At 39.0% G+C, this 14536-nt stretch overlaps 1 protein-coding gene across 1 annotated transcript in view; it reads left to right on the top strand.

Annotated features, from left to right (window-relative positions):
• The window catches only part of LOC102835101 (chromosome unknown open reading frame, human C15orf41), a 344430-nt gene that overhangs the window by 213100 nt on the left and 116794 nt on the right, over positions 1–14536 (top strand). Inside the window, exons 9-10 of the mRNA XM_006831797.1 lie at positions 3823–3888; positions 4490–4595. Coding sequence (XP_006831860.1) covers positions 3823–3888; positions 4490–4595 — 172 coding nt within the window. The remainder of the gene's footprint in view (positions 1–3822; positions 3889–4489; positions 4596–14536) is intronic.

The raw sequence follows: 14536 nt of genomic DNA, 5'->3' as shown, positions 1-14536 counted from the left end.
CAACAAGATTTGGAGATTTTGATCTCCAACTATTTTGCGAAGTTATACTAGAAGGTTATTCTACTTTTTTTTTTCCTTTCCTAATATTCTTACTTTTGTCTGAATGCTCATCATTTGTTCTTGAAGAAAAATGAAGGTTATTTAAATATCTAGTTATCTACCTGGAACTTTAAAGAACCATTAGTAACCATTGTTGACTGCAATATGTCCAAAGAAATATAAGAACTCAAATAAAATGTATAATTCTTAAGGAATATTTGGTACTTTAGGATAAGCACTCGATTGCAATGTCAGTTTGAACCGCATGGTCGGCAGTTCAAATCCACCAGCCACTCCTTGGAAACCCTATACAGGTTCACTATGAGTCAATGGCGCTTAACAATAGTTACATCATATAGATTAGCAAAATGTACTATGGAAGAGGTAGAAAATCTAAGTAGATGAGTTGCTATAATGAAAATAGGAAAGCAACCATAGAAATGGACCAAGCCTAGGCTGTTTTTTGTGGAGAATTCTACCAAAACTTGAAGAAATAGATAAACCTAATGTTTGTTAAAATAATACAGCTCAGACAAAAAAGTGATAAAATTTCATATGAATCTTAAGTAAAGCCTCCCTTTCTTTGCAATCAAGATACCATGTACAGCAGGTGGCTGAAACCAGGAATGAACGATATGAATGAATGTCATCAAATAAAACCTAAAACTAAGGGCTAAATTCAGAGATTCTGTGTCTTGTCGATGTGCGTGGAGGTAAAGACAGAAAAGTTTTCAGTTGGTCCTAGTAGGATTCTTCTAAGAAGAACATTTCTTTACATGCACTTGTATTTTATTCAGTTATTTGTTAACGACTACATGTGTGCCCTGGTGTGGCACTGTGGGTTAATGTGCTGTACTGCAAGGTTGGATTGAACCGCAGGGTTGGCAGTTCAAACTCACCAGGCACTCCTTAGGAATCCCATACAGGCTCGCCTGAGTTGGAACCGACTCAACGGCACATAACAACAACAACGTGTGCAATGAGGGTGTGGTGGCTCCGTACAATAAGCACTGGACTGTGAACCACAAGGTTTGAGGTTCTAGCCCACTAGCCTCTCCATGGGAGAAAGATTGAGGCTTTCTGTTCCTGCAAAGATTTAAAGCTTTGGAAACCCTATACAGGGTCAATATGAGTCGACACTAACCTAATGACACTTAACAACAACAACAATATGGGGGCAGAGTGGGGCAGTGGAGTGGATAGGGCAATAAACATTCTCTGTCCTCAGAGCATTGGCATCTGGCCCAGTGTTATGAGGCCAGACCCATCCAAGCACAAGAGTACCAAGAAATTTAAAAAGGAAGCAGAAAAGAATAGTATAGGCTGATGACTGAGGTATACAAATCTCAAGATCCCAGAGTTGAAACCTGATATGTAAACCAAACTTGAAACTGATATCTAATAAGCTGACTAACTGTTGAATGGTAGCAAGATTTTTAAGGTCTAGGAGACAAGAGAAGAATATAATGCAGAGGCCAAGAAATAAAGCCAGATAAATGGGGCTAACCGTTAAAATCGTCCATTGATAGAAACTTCTGGGGCTGAGACCATGTGAGCAAGAGCACCTATTCACACATGATGCTTCTTAAACGTATGCCACCATGCCTCTGAACTTTGCCTAATTGCACCCTCCTCCTATCTTAGAAATTCCAGGATGAAAGAAACAATATGAAAGTTGAAACAGAGGGATGGAAGTGGAAGGAAGGCAGTCAGAGCTTTAGAAATACGTATGTTGAAGAAAGGAGAAAACATGCTATATTGGAAATACAATTTTGTATAACCACTCTACTAAAAAACATTTAAAAACCTGGTATCATACACAGACATGCAGAAGGTATCCTTTAGGTACAATAATAAGTAGATCAACTTCATACTGAGCAAGAGGATGAATGGGGAGGATATGAGTTTGTGTTGGTTGTTCTTTAAAGTTCACCCCAGACAGGTAGAAAGGTTCCTTAGAGTCATGTGATGTGTGTGTGCAAGTTTCGAGGTTGAACTTTTGTGTTTTCTTTTCACATTAAGTCAGTCATGTAGTTTGAATTACTGGTATTGTGTTAGTAATTTTGGTCCAGTGGACAAGAATGTAGTGTCTGCCTTTTAAACAGATTTTAGTGTAGACTTGTAGATTGCTTGATGACCTTTGAAATTTTGTTTTGAGTTCCTGTCAGAAACATAAATTCTTTCTGAAACAGATTTTAACATCTGCAAAGGTTGGTCTAGCTAAGATCACTTAAATAAAATACTATTCGGTCTTTTTTAATGTCAACCCAACTTTTAAAAGTTTTCGTCAGCTACCTAAAACATCAGTTCAAGGTGCTTGAGTTGATTTTAATAAATGCCTTTTCTGTCATCCCTGTTGAGGTCAGAATGCAGTTGGAGGATAGAAAATTTTCCAGTCCTGTTTTCTAGATTCTCTAGAAATTTATCATCGTGCATTATCTCAGTTGTTAGCACAAAATTTACAACAAACAACAGTGAAGGAGAGTTTCTGAATCTTGGCATTCTTCAAAATATGGAATGTTTAAGTATAATGACTTTTAACAATATTTAACTTAAATATCTAGTTTAAACATAATTTGTCATTAAAAAGTTATTTACACCTAAAATGCTGACCTTTCAAGATGTACACAAGACTGTTCTAAAACACACTGAACACCAGCCATGAAACCAATGTCTTGGGCTGACAAATGGATTGGAAATAAGCTACCCAACACTGGGAATGGGCCATTAATTTTAATCAAAGGTGATTCTGGAAGGCGAATGGGATGCATGACAATGTCAACAGCCCAGTAGGTGTTAAGAGACTACACAGCCTTCCTTGTTACTTGGTCAGGTCATTAGTTGAGGTTGGGTGAAGACAAAAAGCCATGTCTGGAATTGAATGACCAGGTCACTCCAAAATCTAATGAAGAACTCCCCATTTCAAAAATCACATTGTAATGCCATTAGAAGTCAAGGACAGCATTTGGAGAATATTGGAGGATTTTTTTTGTTGTTGTTTTGTGTTTTCTTTAAACCAAACACATTGCTGGGTTTTGGGGTTTTTGTTTTTGTTTTCTACAACTTTATCAGGCTTCCTGTGTTTTCCTTCTGAATGGATCATTGGTATTTACAGAGGATCAAGAAATCGAAAACACTTAGGAAAAAAAATCACAAAGCCTGTTTGCTTTTCAGAATTACATATTGTTAGTTGTAAAACTCTAGTAAATACCAGAAACAATAGCATTCCAAAGGAATTAAACAGGGTAATTAATTTTCTGTTGTGATCTCTTTGTCCTCATCCCTTACTTGCATCTAAGCATAGTTTTACTAATTGAAACTAAACTTTCTTAGTAGCGTTATAAAAGCATTTGCTTCATAATTGTACAGGTAACTCTGCTTGTGCCTTACTGTAAATTGCCAACATTGGCTGATAACTTTAGTAATAGTCATCCTGAATGAAGTATGCTTTTTCTTTCAATCAGTAAGTAAATTTCTTTATTCTAAGTATTTTCTGTTACCAAAAAAAAAAAAAAAAAGTAGGGTATGACAGCTTGAATTAATGATGTTTATAATAAAGACATAAAAATGCAGAAGGGACAAAGAAGCATTTTTATGTCTGTGCTTCAGGTTTGTTAAGGAAGTTCATTTATTCTGACATACATAAGAAAGATATGTATGCACACATAAGAGATGTATGACTGCAGTAGTAATTTTTACACACTTTTAAGAAAGAAAAGCAATTATATTGCTGTCTTGTTAATGGAATACTGTTGTAAGTAATAGTATTTGTTCTTCCTCTAGATGAAGATCAGCTCCGAGCAAAGGGTTATGACAAAACACCAGACTTTATCTTACAAGTGCCAGTTGGTGAGTCCTGAAACTCTGTTGCATATTTGTTTATGGAGAAAATGGATGTATGTTTCTATTCAGTTCCTATTTTTTAATAATATGTTAATGTTAGCAAATGTGACTGGAGTCGGTTTTCTTTATACTGCATTTACATGGGTAAAATAGTTGGAGAAGATTATTTAGAAAAGCAGAAAATGATGGATTCGGAAGAAATCCCTACCTTAAAACTTTTACATATATTTGAGGAATGGAAATGTCTCCTGAAGACATTTCGGTTGCCATTTTCAAGTCATTTCTTTAAATATGGAATTTATAAAACATGGTTCTATTGAGAAGCCACATTCACTGTGGTCTATTTGACACATCACTTGTTAAGTTATGCAGACAGTCTCAAAACTAGGATAAGGACTTTTGAAGCAGAAGATAATGAAAATAAGAGGAACATAAAATATTCCTTGTAATTAACAGTTGTTTATATATATATATAATTACATCCGTAGATGATGACTAAGGCTAAGCCTCCACTCATTAATGGAAAACAGAGAGAGGCCTATGCAGAGTTCAGAATTTTCAATCTTCTCTTCTCTTTGCTATATATTAGTAATGCTTTGTCCCTTAGCTGTAGAAGGGCACATAATTCACTGGATTGAAAGCAAAGCCTCATTTGGTGATGAATGTAGCCACCACGCCTACCTGCATGACCAGTTCTGGAGCTACTGGAATAGGTAAGGTCCCATTATTTTTCTCTTAAGATAAACGATACTCAGCTGAAATCTCATTAGAAAAAATATTTTGTTTAGCTGGTAAAAATGCTGTAGCTTTTGTTTCTAGTAAATACAGAGCCTTGATTTATGTATTCATTTCCAATAATTTGAACTTCTCTGGTTTCATAATGTTGCTTCATTTTTTAAAATTGAAAAACTCTGGATAAGGTCAAAATTAGTATATACTTGATGTTATCGGTGTGACTGAAAATATGGATAATAGGATACGGTGTTAATTATGCTATCAGTACTGAATTTTTTATCCGGTTGATGTGAAATTTATGCTTACTGTCAGAACGTAAAGAAATACTTTATCCTGAGGAAACCATCATTACAATATGTAAGATGAAAATCATTTACCTTCCAACAAGAGGTAAGAAATGTACCTGCCAGTATCTATGAACATTCTCGAAATCATGGGAAGAGAAGCAATCATGAAGGGTAGTGTTTGAGTAGAGAGATGCTATGGTCATTGAGTGCCTAGGATTGGTACTTCATATGACTGGTACTACAAGTTGGCAATCCGTACCATGGCAAGAAACTTACTTTTATCCCCATTTTATGGATAACTAAACTGATGCTCAAAGAGAAATTAGTATGCCATACAGTTCGTCATCAAGTGCCAGCATTTGCCTCTCTCACTTCCAAACCTTGCTATTTCCAGCACAGTGCTGTTGTTATTTACAATACAAATGTCAAAATTTTTGTCTTTTTCTATTGTTGCAGCCACAGGTTTTCATACTATACATTTTCCCTTCAGAATAGAAGGTGGGTCAAGTGGTAACTTCCTTAGATTAACTGTGTGCCTCTCTCACTAGCTAGCAGTAAGGATCCAATAATAAGATGACATTGGTTCAGATCATTAAAGGAATGAGACCATAGCATCTGTGGACAATAGCCTTGTCCTGGAATAAGAACCAGCGGCAGACTACAGAATTTGGCATTATACTGTTACTCAGCTTTACAAAAGGCCAGCAGACCTCGCCCGTAGCAGCTGTGCTAAACTAAGCCCACTTTTTGCCATGGTAACAATGATCATGACAAAATGCTGAACGTAATGGCTTTCTTGATTTTCTTGTGTAATTGTGCGTAGCATCCGAGCTTTACTTTACAGGGATGGAGGAGGAAAGTGCAAAATGTTTTAGAAATCAATGCTGCTTCAGTGTTTCCTGTGCTTTATTCGGCCATTATTCAAATTAGCAGTAATGTGGCAAATTGAATTTTAGATTTTTAGCAATTTTATGATGAGTTTGAAATTGTAAAGAAAGCATCGTTTTTGATAGTATAGGGAAAGCAATGACAAGAAAATCAAATTGTATAAGTTTAGGTTACTAAAGGGATTTTAAAAACTGATAAAGTCAGTCAGTATGCATTTTGAAGTCAGTATACTGTTTTCCTTCCTTTGGTACTGGCCAAATCATTTTTGATTAGCAATAAAAATGTAATCCCAAATAGTGGAGTTTACTTAAAACTTCTAAAAGTATGTCTTTATTCTAAAACAACTGAACTGCTTATTAACTGACTACAATGTACTGGAGTCCTGGCGTGATGCTGCAGAATAAGTACTTGACTGCTAGCCACAAGGTCGGTGGTTCAATATCACCAGCTGCTCCTCAGAAATCTATACAGGGTCACTATGAGTCAGAACTGACTCCACGGCACTTAACAACAACAACATGTGTTTATCGATTGTTATTTGAGGTGGTGCTTAAGCTAAGCCAGTCACCTGTATGATGTTGTTGTTGTTGTGCGTGGAGTCAGTTCCGACTCATAGCGACCCTGCACAGGGTTCCCGAGGCTGTAAATCTTTACGGGAGCAGAACGCCTCATCTTTCTCCCGCGGAACAGCTGGTAGTTTCATACTGCTAACCTTGCGGTTCACAGCCCGATTCGTAACCGCTATGCTACCGGAGCTCCTTCACCTGTATGATAGACCTGTGGATTATTGATGTGATTGGGTGATGTATGATTAGTGGATAATATAAAACAGTTTCCATTGGACTGGGTTTAAAGTATTTCATTGCATTTTACTTTTTTCTTTTCTAATGTTTTACTCTGGTAGCATAGTGGTTACGAATTGGGCTGCGAACCTTAAGGTCAGCGGTTTGAAACTACCAGCTGCTCCGCGGGAGAAAGATGAGGCTTTCTACTCCCGTAAGGATTTACACCCTCGGAAACCCTGCACAGGGTCGCTATGGGTCGGAACTGATTCGACGGCACTTAACAACAACAACAACAACAATGTTTTACTTAGACCACTACTGCTTTCCAGTCACTATGCATATTCTTTGAATATACACCAGCTAAGTGGGCATAATTCAATTAGGTCATGTTGGGTAATAAGGAAATCTAGATCGTTCAAGGGTGGTGCAGGTGGCATATACAGCTGACTACTAACTGCAAGGTTGGAGGTTTAAGTCTACCCAGAAGTGCTTCTGAAGAAAGACCTGGCTATCTGCTTTCAAAAATCAGCCATTGAAAGCCGTCAGGAGCACAGCTCTACTCTCACACCCATAGACTTGGTGTGTGTCAGAATTGATTCAGTGGCAGCTAGATGGCAAATGGTTTCTCATTCAAGGAAGGTGTACCCTACCAACAAGTAGCTCATAGTTTATGTCTGAAGAGAGGTCAAGAAATACAGATCATTCCTGAGTTGAAAGCAACATAGAGAGGTGTTTGCCTCTATATAAAATTTTAGTTTTAATAATGATATATACTTATCAGGGGTGGCTCATTTTGATAGAAAAATTAAGCCCAATGGTGAAGGTATGGAATCCACTGTTTTCGTATTTTGCCTTACCACAACTCACAAAGCAGTTACTGTTGTTCCCTGGATATCAGAGAATCCTCTCTCTCACCTACAGATAGCCTTGCAAGGAGGCTGTTGGTTGGGCCTTGGGCTAATCTTATTTATCTGATAACCTTCCAGTGACATAAAAACTAATGTTCCTTAATTGTCGTACCATTTTCAGATTCAAGATTGGATTGCGCAGTATGTCTGTTCAGTCGAAACTTGTGAAAGAATGTTCTTGTCTGAACCCATTTCCCACACCAAACATTTTAAAGCCCTTAACTTTTAGACTAACATTTGTATAAGAGTTTCCATTGTATGGTCAGTTTTTGGCACAATTGGTAACTTAATTAAATATTTTCCCTTTTTATTAAAACCTTTCTTAGCAACTTGTGTAACCTCCCTGAGCCTTTGGCATCTCCTCTATAAAATGAGGTTAATAATATCTTCTTTGCTGTGTTGTGAATGTCAGTTATGTAATACAAGACAGCATATTCTTCTGGGTTTCTTCTTGCCATGCCAGCAATATACTCAGTCTCCTTTGCTGACTCTTTTTCCTCTTCCCATCCTCTAGATGGAGAACCTGGAGCTCAATGCTCATCTCTGTGTCCTTTTCTATCTACACTATTAATGGCCTTGGGGAGCTCATTGAGTCTTGTGGTTTTCATATACCATCTCTCCACTGATAATCTCATAAATTGTATCCCTAGTCTTGATATTTCCCCTGACTTCTAGCTTGTTTGTCTATTCACCTGTCCTGTCAGGCTATTTTCTTGGATATCTAAGTGGTATCTCAGACTTTACGTGTGCAAAATGGAACCCTTGAGTTTCCTTCGCAAGCTCGGTATTCCCTTGTTTTCCTACAGTTCAGTTAATGGGGCCACAATTTGCCCCGAAGCTCAAGCCAGAACCCCTGTTGTCATCGCCCTGCATCTGATCCTTCAGCAAGTCCTTCCAGCTCTTTCTTCAACATGTCTCAAATCATACCTTTTATCACCACCTTGCCTGCTGTCGCCTCTGTGGCTACCATTATCTCGGACACTGCTGCTGTCACTTACAAACCAGCCTTCTCACATCACCTCTTGCACCCTATAGCCAGTGTTTCATATCCAGCCACGGTGATTCTTGGAAAATATAAATCTGGTCACATCACTTCTCTGCTCAGAACTCTTCAAACTTTCCATCACATTTGAAATAAAATCCAAACTCTTTACTATGACATTTGGGACCTACATGATCTGTCTCTCCTCCACCTCGATTCTCTCCATACCTGCCTCTCTCCCCTCTCCTAAGGTTCTGTCCTTCTCAGACTTTCTTGATCTCATTCTCTCTTCTTACAAGTCTCTAAAACGTGATTCTTTATATTGTTATTTCTAAGTATTATAGTCAACCTGTTTCTCATTTTGTCCATCATTGATGGAGTTCCTAACATATATGAAATGATTATAGTAGATATTTGTTGAATGAATGAATGTGTGAATTACTTTTCCAATGGCTGACAGCATTTTGAACCAGCCATTAAGGATTATATTAGACATTGTGACATTCAACATTAATAGGGCCTTTTTATCCCTCTCCATTTAGATTGCCACTCTAAGGAGTGGTTCATTTTTTAAACATCTTTTGCAATGTTTTCTGATGTCTAGACTTTCAAGATCTCTTTTATGATGTGTGGCATTAGGTACTTACAACAGAAATTTAAAAATAGAAAATAACAGAACTAAATGGAAAAATGCATTTTAAAAAGCTTTTCAGTTGAAATACTAATACACTTGTATTAATGATTTCCTTTTCTGAAACTTCAACCTGTTCTCTGAAATTTGCCACTGAATGCCTGGGAAAATCTTGATAATCCTGCTGCCTGTGGTTTGTTGTTTAGGGGATGCATGTAATGGGCCCCACCCTGACACTTGAGGGTCCTGAGAAAAGACTACATATGGAAGCCAATAAACCAGGATTCTAAATGTTTAATGTTACATATCAAGTTGTTGTTGTTAAGTGCCATTGAGTCAGTTGTGACTCATCGCAGCCCTGTATAGCGTTTCCGAGGAGCGCCTAGTAGTTTTGAACTGCTGACCTTGTGGTTCACAGCCTAGTGCTAATTTAGATTTGTATTAAGAATTCACAGATAGGGATAGATGATCCCACCTTTTAACTCACCTCCATTTTCTTCCTAACCTTGACTCCTTTCTACACCTGGAAAGACATCAAACACACCTCAACCAACCTGCACATCCCCTCTCCATGTACAGCCTCACAAACCACTGTCCAGACATGCACACTCTGGTGATCTGCCCTCTTAACAGGAGGATGAATCCAAGATAGCAGGTCATGCCCTGGAAGTGGTCTGAGGGCTATTTGATAAGGAAGTTCCAAGGTCCTGGGTACAAGGAGTTGGCCTAGAAGGGGTGAGAATAAGGATATCTATTGGGGCTGTTCCTTTGACCCCTCTGACTCCTAACCCCGTGGAGTAGGATACACTGGTAAGACTGGGCCGAGTAACAACCTGTAGAGCTTGGATCCAGAGCATGGACCCTATTACTGAGTCTAAAAAGCAATGTCAAAGAAAGCAAGTACATATATCATCCAAAGCTGTTTCTTTACAGCTTTTGTATTAAGATGTGCGGGGAGAGAACTATAGGAACGGTGATTATGCACCACTGAAAAGATGAAGAGCTAAGTTTCAGCTGCTGGATTTTGAACCTTTGGCTCCAGTGAGTCTACTCTCCTAGAGGCAATGCTAAGCTAATACTTTCTGCCACAATCATTGACTTGACAATAATTCTTACCTCTAAGTATTTTTTAAAGATCGGCTATTTACTCAAAGGTCTTGTGGTGGCTTTCTCCGGTCTCTGAGAAGTTGAGAGGAGAGGCATTTTCAACTGGACTGCCACACAATTAGAGTAAAGGAAGGTACTTTTCAAAGAATGGCCAAAGTTTTTCCTTATTCAGATACTTCCAGGAAGCCTGCAATTAGCCAAATCATAGATTTCTAGTTATTTCAGTCTTGTTAAAAACAAGGCTTATCACATCTGTCTTAAGTTGGAGTATGTGCCTCAGCATTAAAAGCTCTTGCAAACCTTCAATTACAGCAGTCTCAGAAGGCACTGCTGTGGTATACTAACAAGTAGTCATCAGCTTCAACAGGAGACAGATTGACTAATAATTAGCAAATGTACTGGAGAGGACTTCTATAAAGGTAAAATATAATCATTTGCTTTTCCATCCCTTTCCCAGTCTTACAGTGGAGATGGTTTTGAGATATCGATGTTCTGTTGTTGCAGACAAATCCTTGACACTGTTGTTAGCTGTAGTAACCTCATAATATTTGATAAGGACGTGGCAATGCCTTCTGTGTGTATAGTCCTTTTATAATAATGATTTCACATAATGGTTAGGTACCATTTTTTTCATGCATTTTTGATGTGAGTGACAAAGACTTCCCCTACTAAGGAGTTTATATTTTCTGCCGTTGTTAATTGATTTTCAATGATGGCTTTAGATAAAAAGCTGAATGAAGAACAGAAATGTTATCTTAGGCCTTTGGAGTTAATATTTTTCAATAAACAGATGGTTGTTGAGAAACTGGGATGAATGAAAAGAACATGAAAGTATTGAAGGGAAAGAAAATAGATCTGTACAGAAACATCAATGAGTTGTGGTTTTTCTGCCTAGAAAGATATTCATCTGATTACTGTATTTAAGCATATGCCAGATTTTTATGGGCTGGGTATTGATCACTTGCCCAACTCCAAGGAACAGAAGAATTGTTCAAAGAATGACTCTTGACCTTTCATGCTGACCAACTATGATAGAGTTCATCTGTCACGTGTGGTTCAAAAATGTTTTTACAGATGAATAAACAGATGATTAAGTGTATAGTCTAAGAATGGAAAAGCAGTCATTAGGATATTCCAATCAGGGAAGAAAACAGAAAAAAAAATCAAGGGATTCTAGTAGTAAGCAGTGAGATAAGGAGCTTAGTTAAAACTCAGGAACCCAAGAATACAGAGTTCATTTCTGAGAATAGTTCTAGAATAATGGAGATCAGTTTGAAATTGATGCTCAAATGGCTTGGAGACTCAGGCAGTGATTCTGTAACTTACATTAAAATCAGAGGGGGAGTATATAAAAAATACAGGCAATTCCCCAGGTTACAAATGTCAGACTTAGGGACAACTAGTGTTGTCTAGTGCCATTGAGTCAGTACCAAGTCACTGCAACCCTTTGCACAACAGAATGAAATACTGCCCGGTCCTGGGCCAACCTCACAATTGTTGCCACACTTGAGCCCATTGATGCTGCCACTTTGCCATTCCACCTCGCTGGGGGTCTTCTTCTTTTTCTCTGACCCTCCACCTTACCAAACATGATATACTTCTCCAGTGACTGGTCCCTCCTACCAATATGTCCAAAGTATGAGAGATGAAGTTTAGCCATTTGGGCCTCCAATGAGCACTCTGGCTGCACTTCTTCCAACACAGATCTGTTGGTTCTTTTGGCAGCCCATGGCACTTAAAATATTCTCCTCCAACACCATAACTCAAATGCATCAATTTTTCTACGGTCTTCCTTACTCACTGTACATCTTTCGCATGCATGAGGTGATTGAAAATATCATGGCTTGGGTCAGGCGTACCTTAGTCCTCAAGCTGACATCTTTGCTCTTCAACACTTTAAAAAGGTCTTGTGCAACAGATTTGCCTAATGCAATACGTTGTTTGATTTCTTTTGTTGTTGTTGTTTTTAAATGTTTTATTGTGAATTATGTGATAGTTTACATGGGAGAACATTAGCTTTACATTCATCCTATCATATATTGTTTCATTGCCATGGTTACAGTCCCCTCAATGCATCATCAACCAGCCAAAGGGTATACCCTGCAAGCCTGCACCCTGGTCGTCAGCACACAGCCCCTCTCCCTCTCTGGGTCTACAGTCCCTAGCCATTCCATCTCTCCACATCATTGTCTCTGCCTCACTCTCTGGCATCCCTATTTCTCTGGGTAGGGTCCCGCACTCTGCTCTTCTACCTTGATGGTCCCAGGGACCTCTGCTCCTGGACTGCAAAGTCAACCACTCCCTTCCTTTTGCTACAAAATGTCTATCTTTACGTTTCCAACCCTCACAGTCAGTCCTGATAGCCTTTATTCGCTATTGTGCCACATGAGTGCTATCCCCATCTCCTTTCATCAGCCGCGCCCAGACAGATTGGATACTACTCAGTGGAGATTCTACCTTCCTCTGTGCCCTCTGGATCTAGGCTCCCTCTTGTAAGGTTGTAAGCCAGTCACTTTGTGCCTTTGTAGCATCCCATTTTGTGTAGCCAGTGTCTAAGTTGTCCATCCCTGTCTACTCTGTGTATGGAGGGGGTGGGAATGATCATCACTGTAAAGATTTGTTCTCTCTTTTGAGCTACTGCATCCATAGGTGTAGGCCAAGTTCTTCACGTTGTATCAGATTACTCTTTTTTTTCCTCTTCTTTCTTTTTCTGGTTGAGCTCTGATCATCCAGCCATTGAAGTCAGGTCAAGTGGGTATTATCTGCAAGTTTGAGTGTTTTTGTGTATATGCCCTCTTTTCTTATCAGTTGGATGCTTCACTCTCCACTCTAGTACTCTGTGGCTATGTCACTGACTCTGGACCAGAGTCCCCAGGTCTTGCCACACTGCTGGCCAACCAGGTCTCCACCCGGGTTCACAGGAGTCTGTTGAACATGGTAGAACTTAGCACGCAGCTTCATTGCTATTTTTCCCTCACTTCCCCTTATTGGTGACCAACATGGTCACCAGTCAGAGCCCATGTCTGCTCCTGTATTCCCATTGAGTCTTACTCTTGCAAGGGGGTTTGTCCTGAGGGGACCCGACCACTTGCCTTGATGTCTCCTGAGCGAGCAACTTGCTTGTTCTTGTAGTAATCAGTGGACTGCTGTTATTGTTTTGTATTTTTCCTGTCCGTCTTTCTTTCAAGAAGTATTTTCTGTTCTTCTAGCTGCTCCAGGCTGATCTGCTTGTCCTTTCAAGTGGAAATTTCCCATCTCAGAAGATTCTTGATTGGGTTCAGAATTCCACCTATGGTCTTATGTAATGCAGAGGCTCCACAGGAAGCCTCCTTCACTGGGCATGTTGTAGCCCCATGTTAGGTATTCCAATCAGTTATAGACAGAAGACAGACTTACAAGCTTTCTTTGGTGATATTTCTGGCTATTCCTTTCTCTCCCCCTCAAGTGTCCATTTTATAATAGTATGCAAGGGAAACCAAGATTCAAAAGATAGCCAAGAATCTTAACATTGTTTTTTCACTTTTGTCCATTCCAGCCTTGCCTGAATACCTGTATCCCAGAGCCCTGTCATTCCAAGGTTGTACATACATCATTATTTACCTCTGTCCCACTTAGCCCATGTAAACCTGCCTAATTGTTCTCCCATCCACCTTGTTCTTCAAATTCCCTGCCCCTTCTTATGTATTTGCTCCCCTCCCCAGCACCAAAACTATCCTGTGTCTCTTTGTTTGATTTCTTGACTGCTGCTTCCATGAGTGTTGATGGTTAATCCAAGAAGAATGAAATCCTTGACAACTTCAGTCTTTTCTCTGTTGATAAGAATGCTGTTTATTGGTCCATTAGTAAGGATTTTTGTTTTCTATACACTGAGATGCAATCCATACCGATGAGTGTGGTGTTTAATATTCATCAGAAAATATTTTAAGTTCTCTTCACTTTCAGCAAGCAAGGTTGTATTGTCTGCATATCACAGTTTGTTAATGAGTCTTCCTCCAATCCTGATGCCACGTTTTTCTTCATATAACTTATTTGCTCAGCAGATTATTCAACTCAGGTTGAATAAGTATGGTGAAAGAATACGATGTTGCACATCCCTCTTAATTTTAAACCGTTCTGTGTTCCCTTGTTCTGTTTGAACAATTGCCTCTTGGCCCATGTACAGATTCCTCATGAGCACAGTTAAGTGTTCCAGAAGACTCATACTTCATAATGCTGTCTATAGCTTATCATGATCCACACAGTCAAAAGCCTTTGTGTAGTCAATAAAGCACAGGTAAACATCTTTCTGATATTCTCTGCTTTCAGCCAAGATCCATCGGACATCAGCAATG

This window comes from Chrysochloris asiatica, unplaced genomic scaffold, assembly GCF_000296735.1.
Source record: "Chrysochloris asiatica unplaced genomic scaffold, ChrAsi1.0 scaffold00004, whole genome shotgun sequence".
Taxonomy (NCBI): Eukaryota; Metazoa; Chordata; class Mammalia; order Afrosoricida; family Chrysochloridae; genus Chrysochloris; species Chrysochloris asiatica.
Note: the sequence above shows the minus strand (reverse complement) of the source record. Positions and strands in the feature narration are given on the sequence as shown.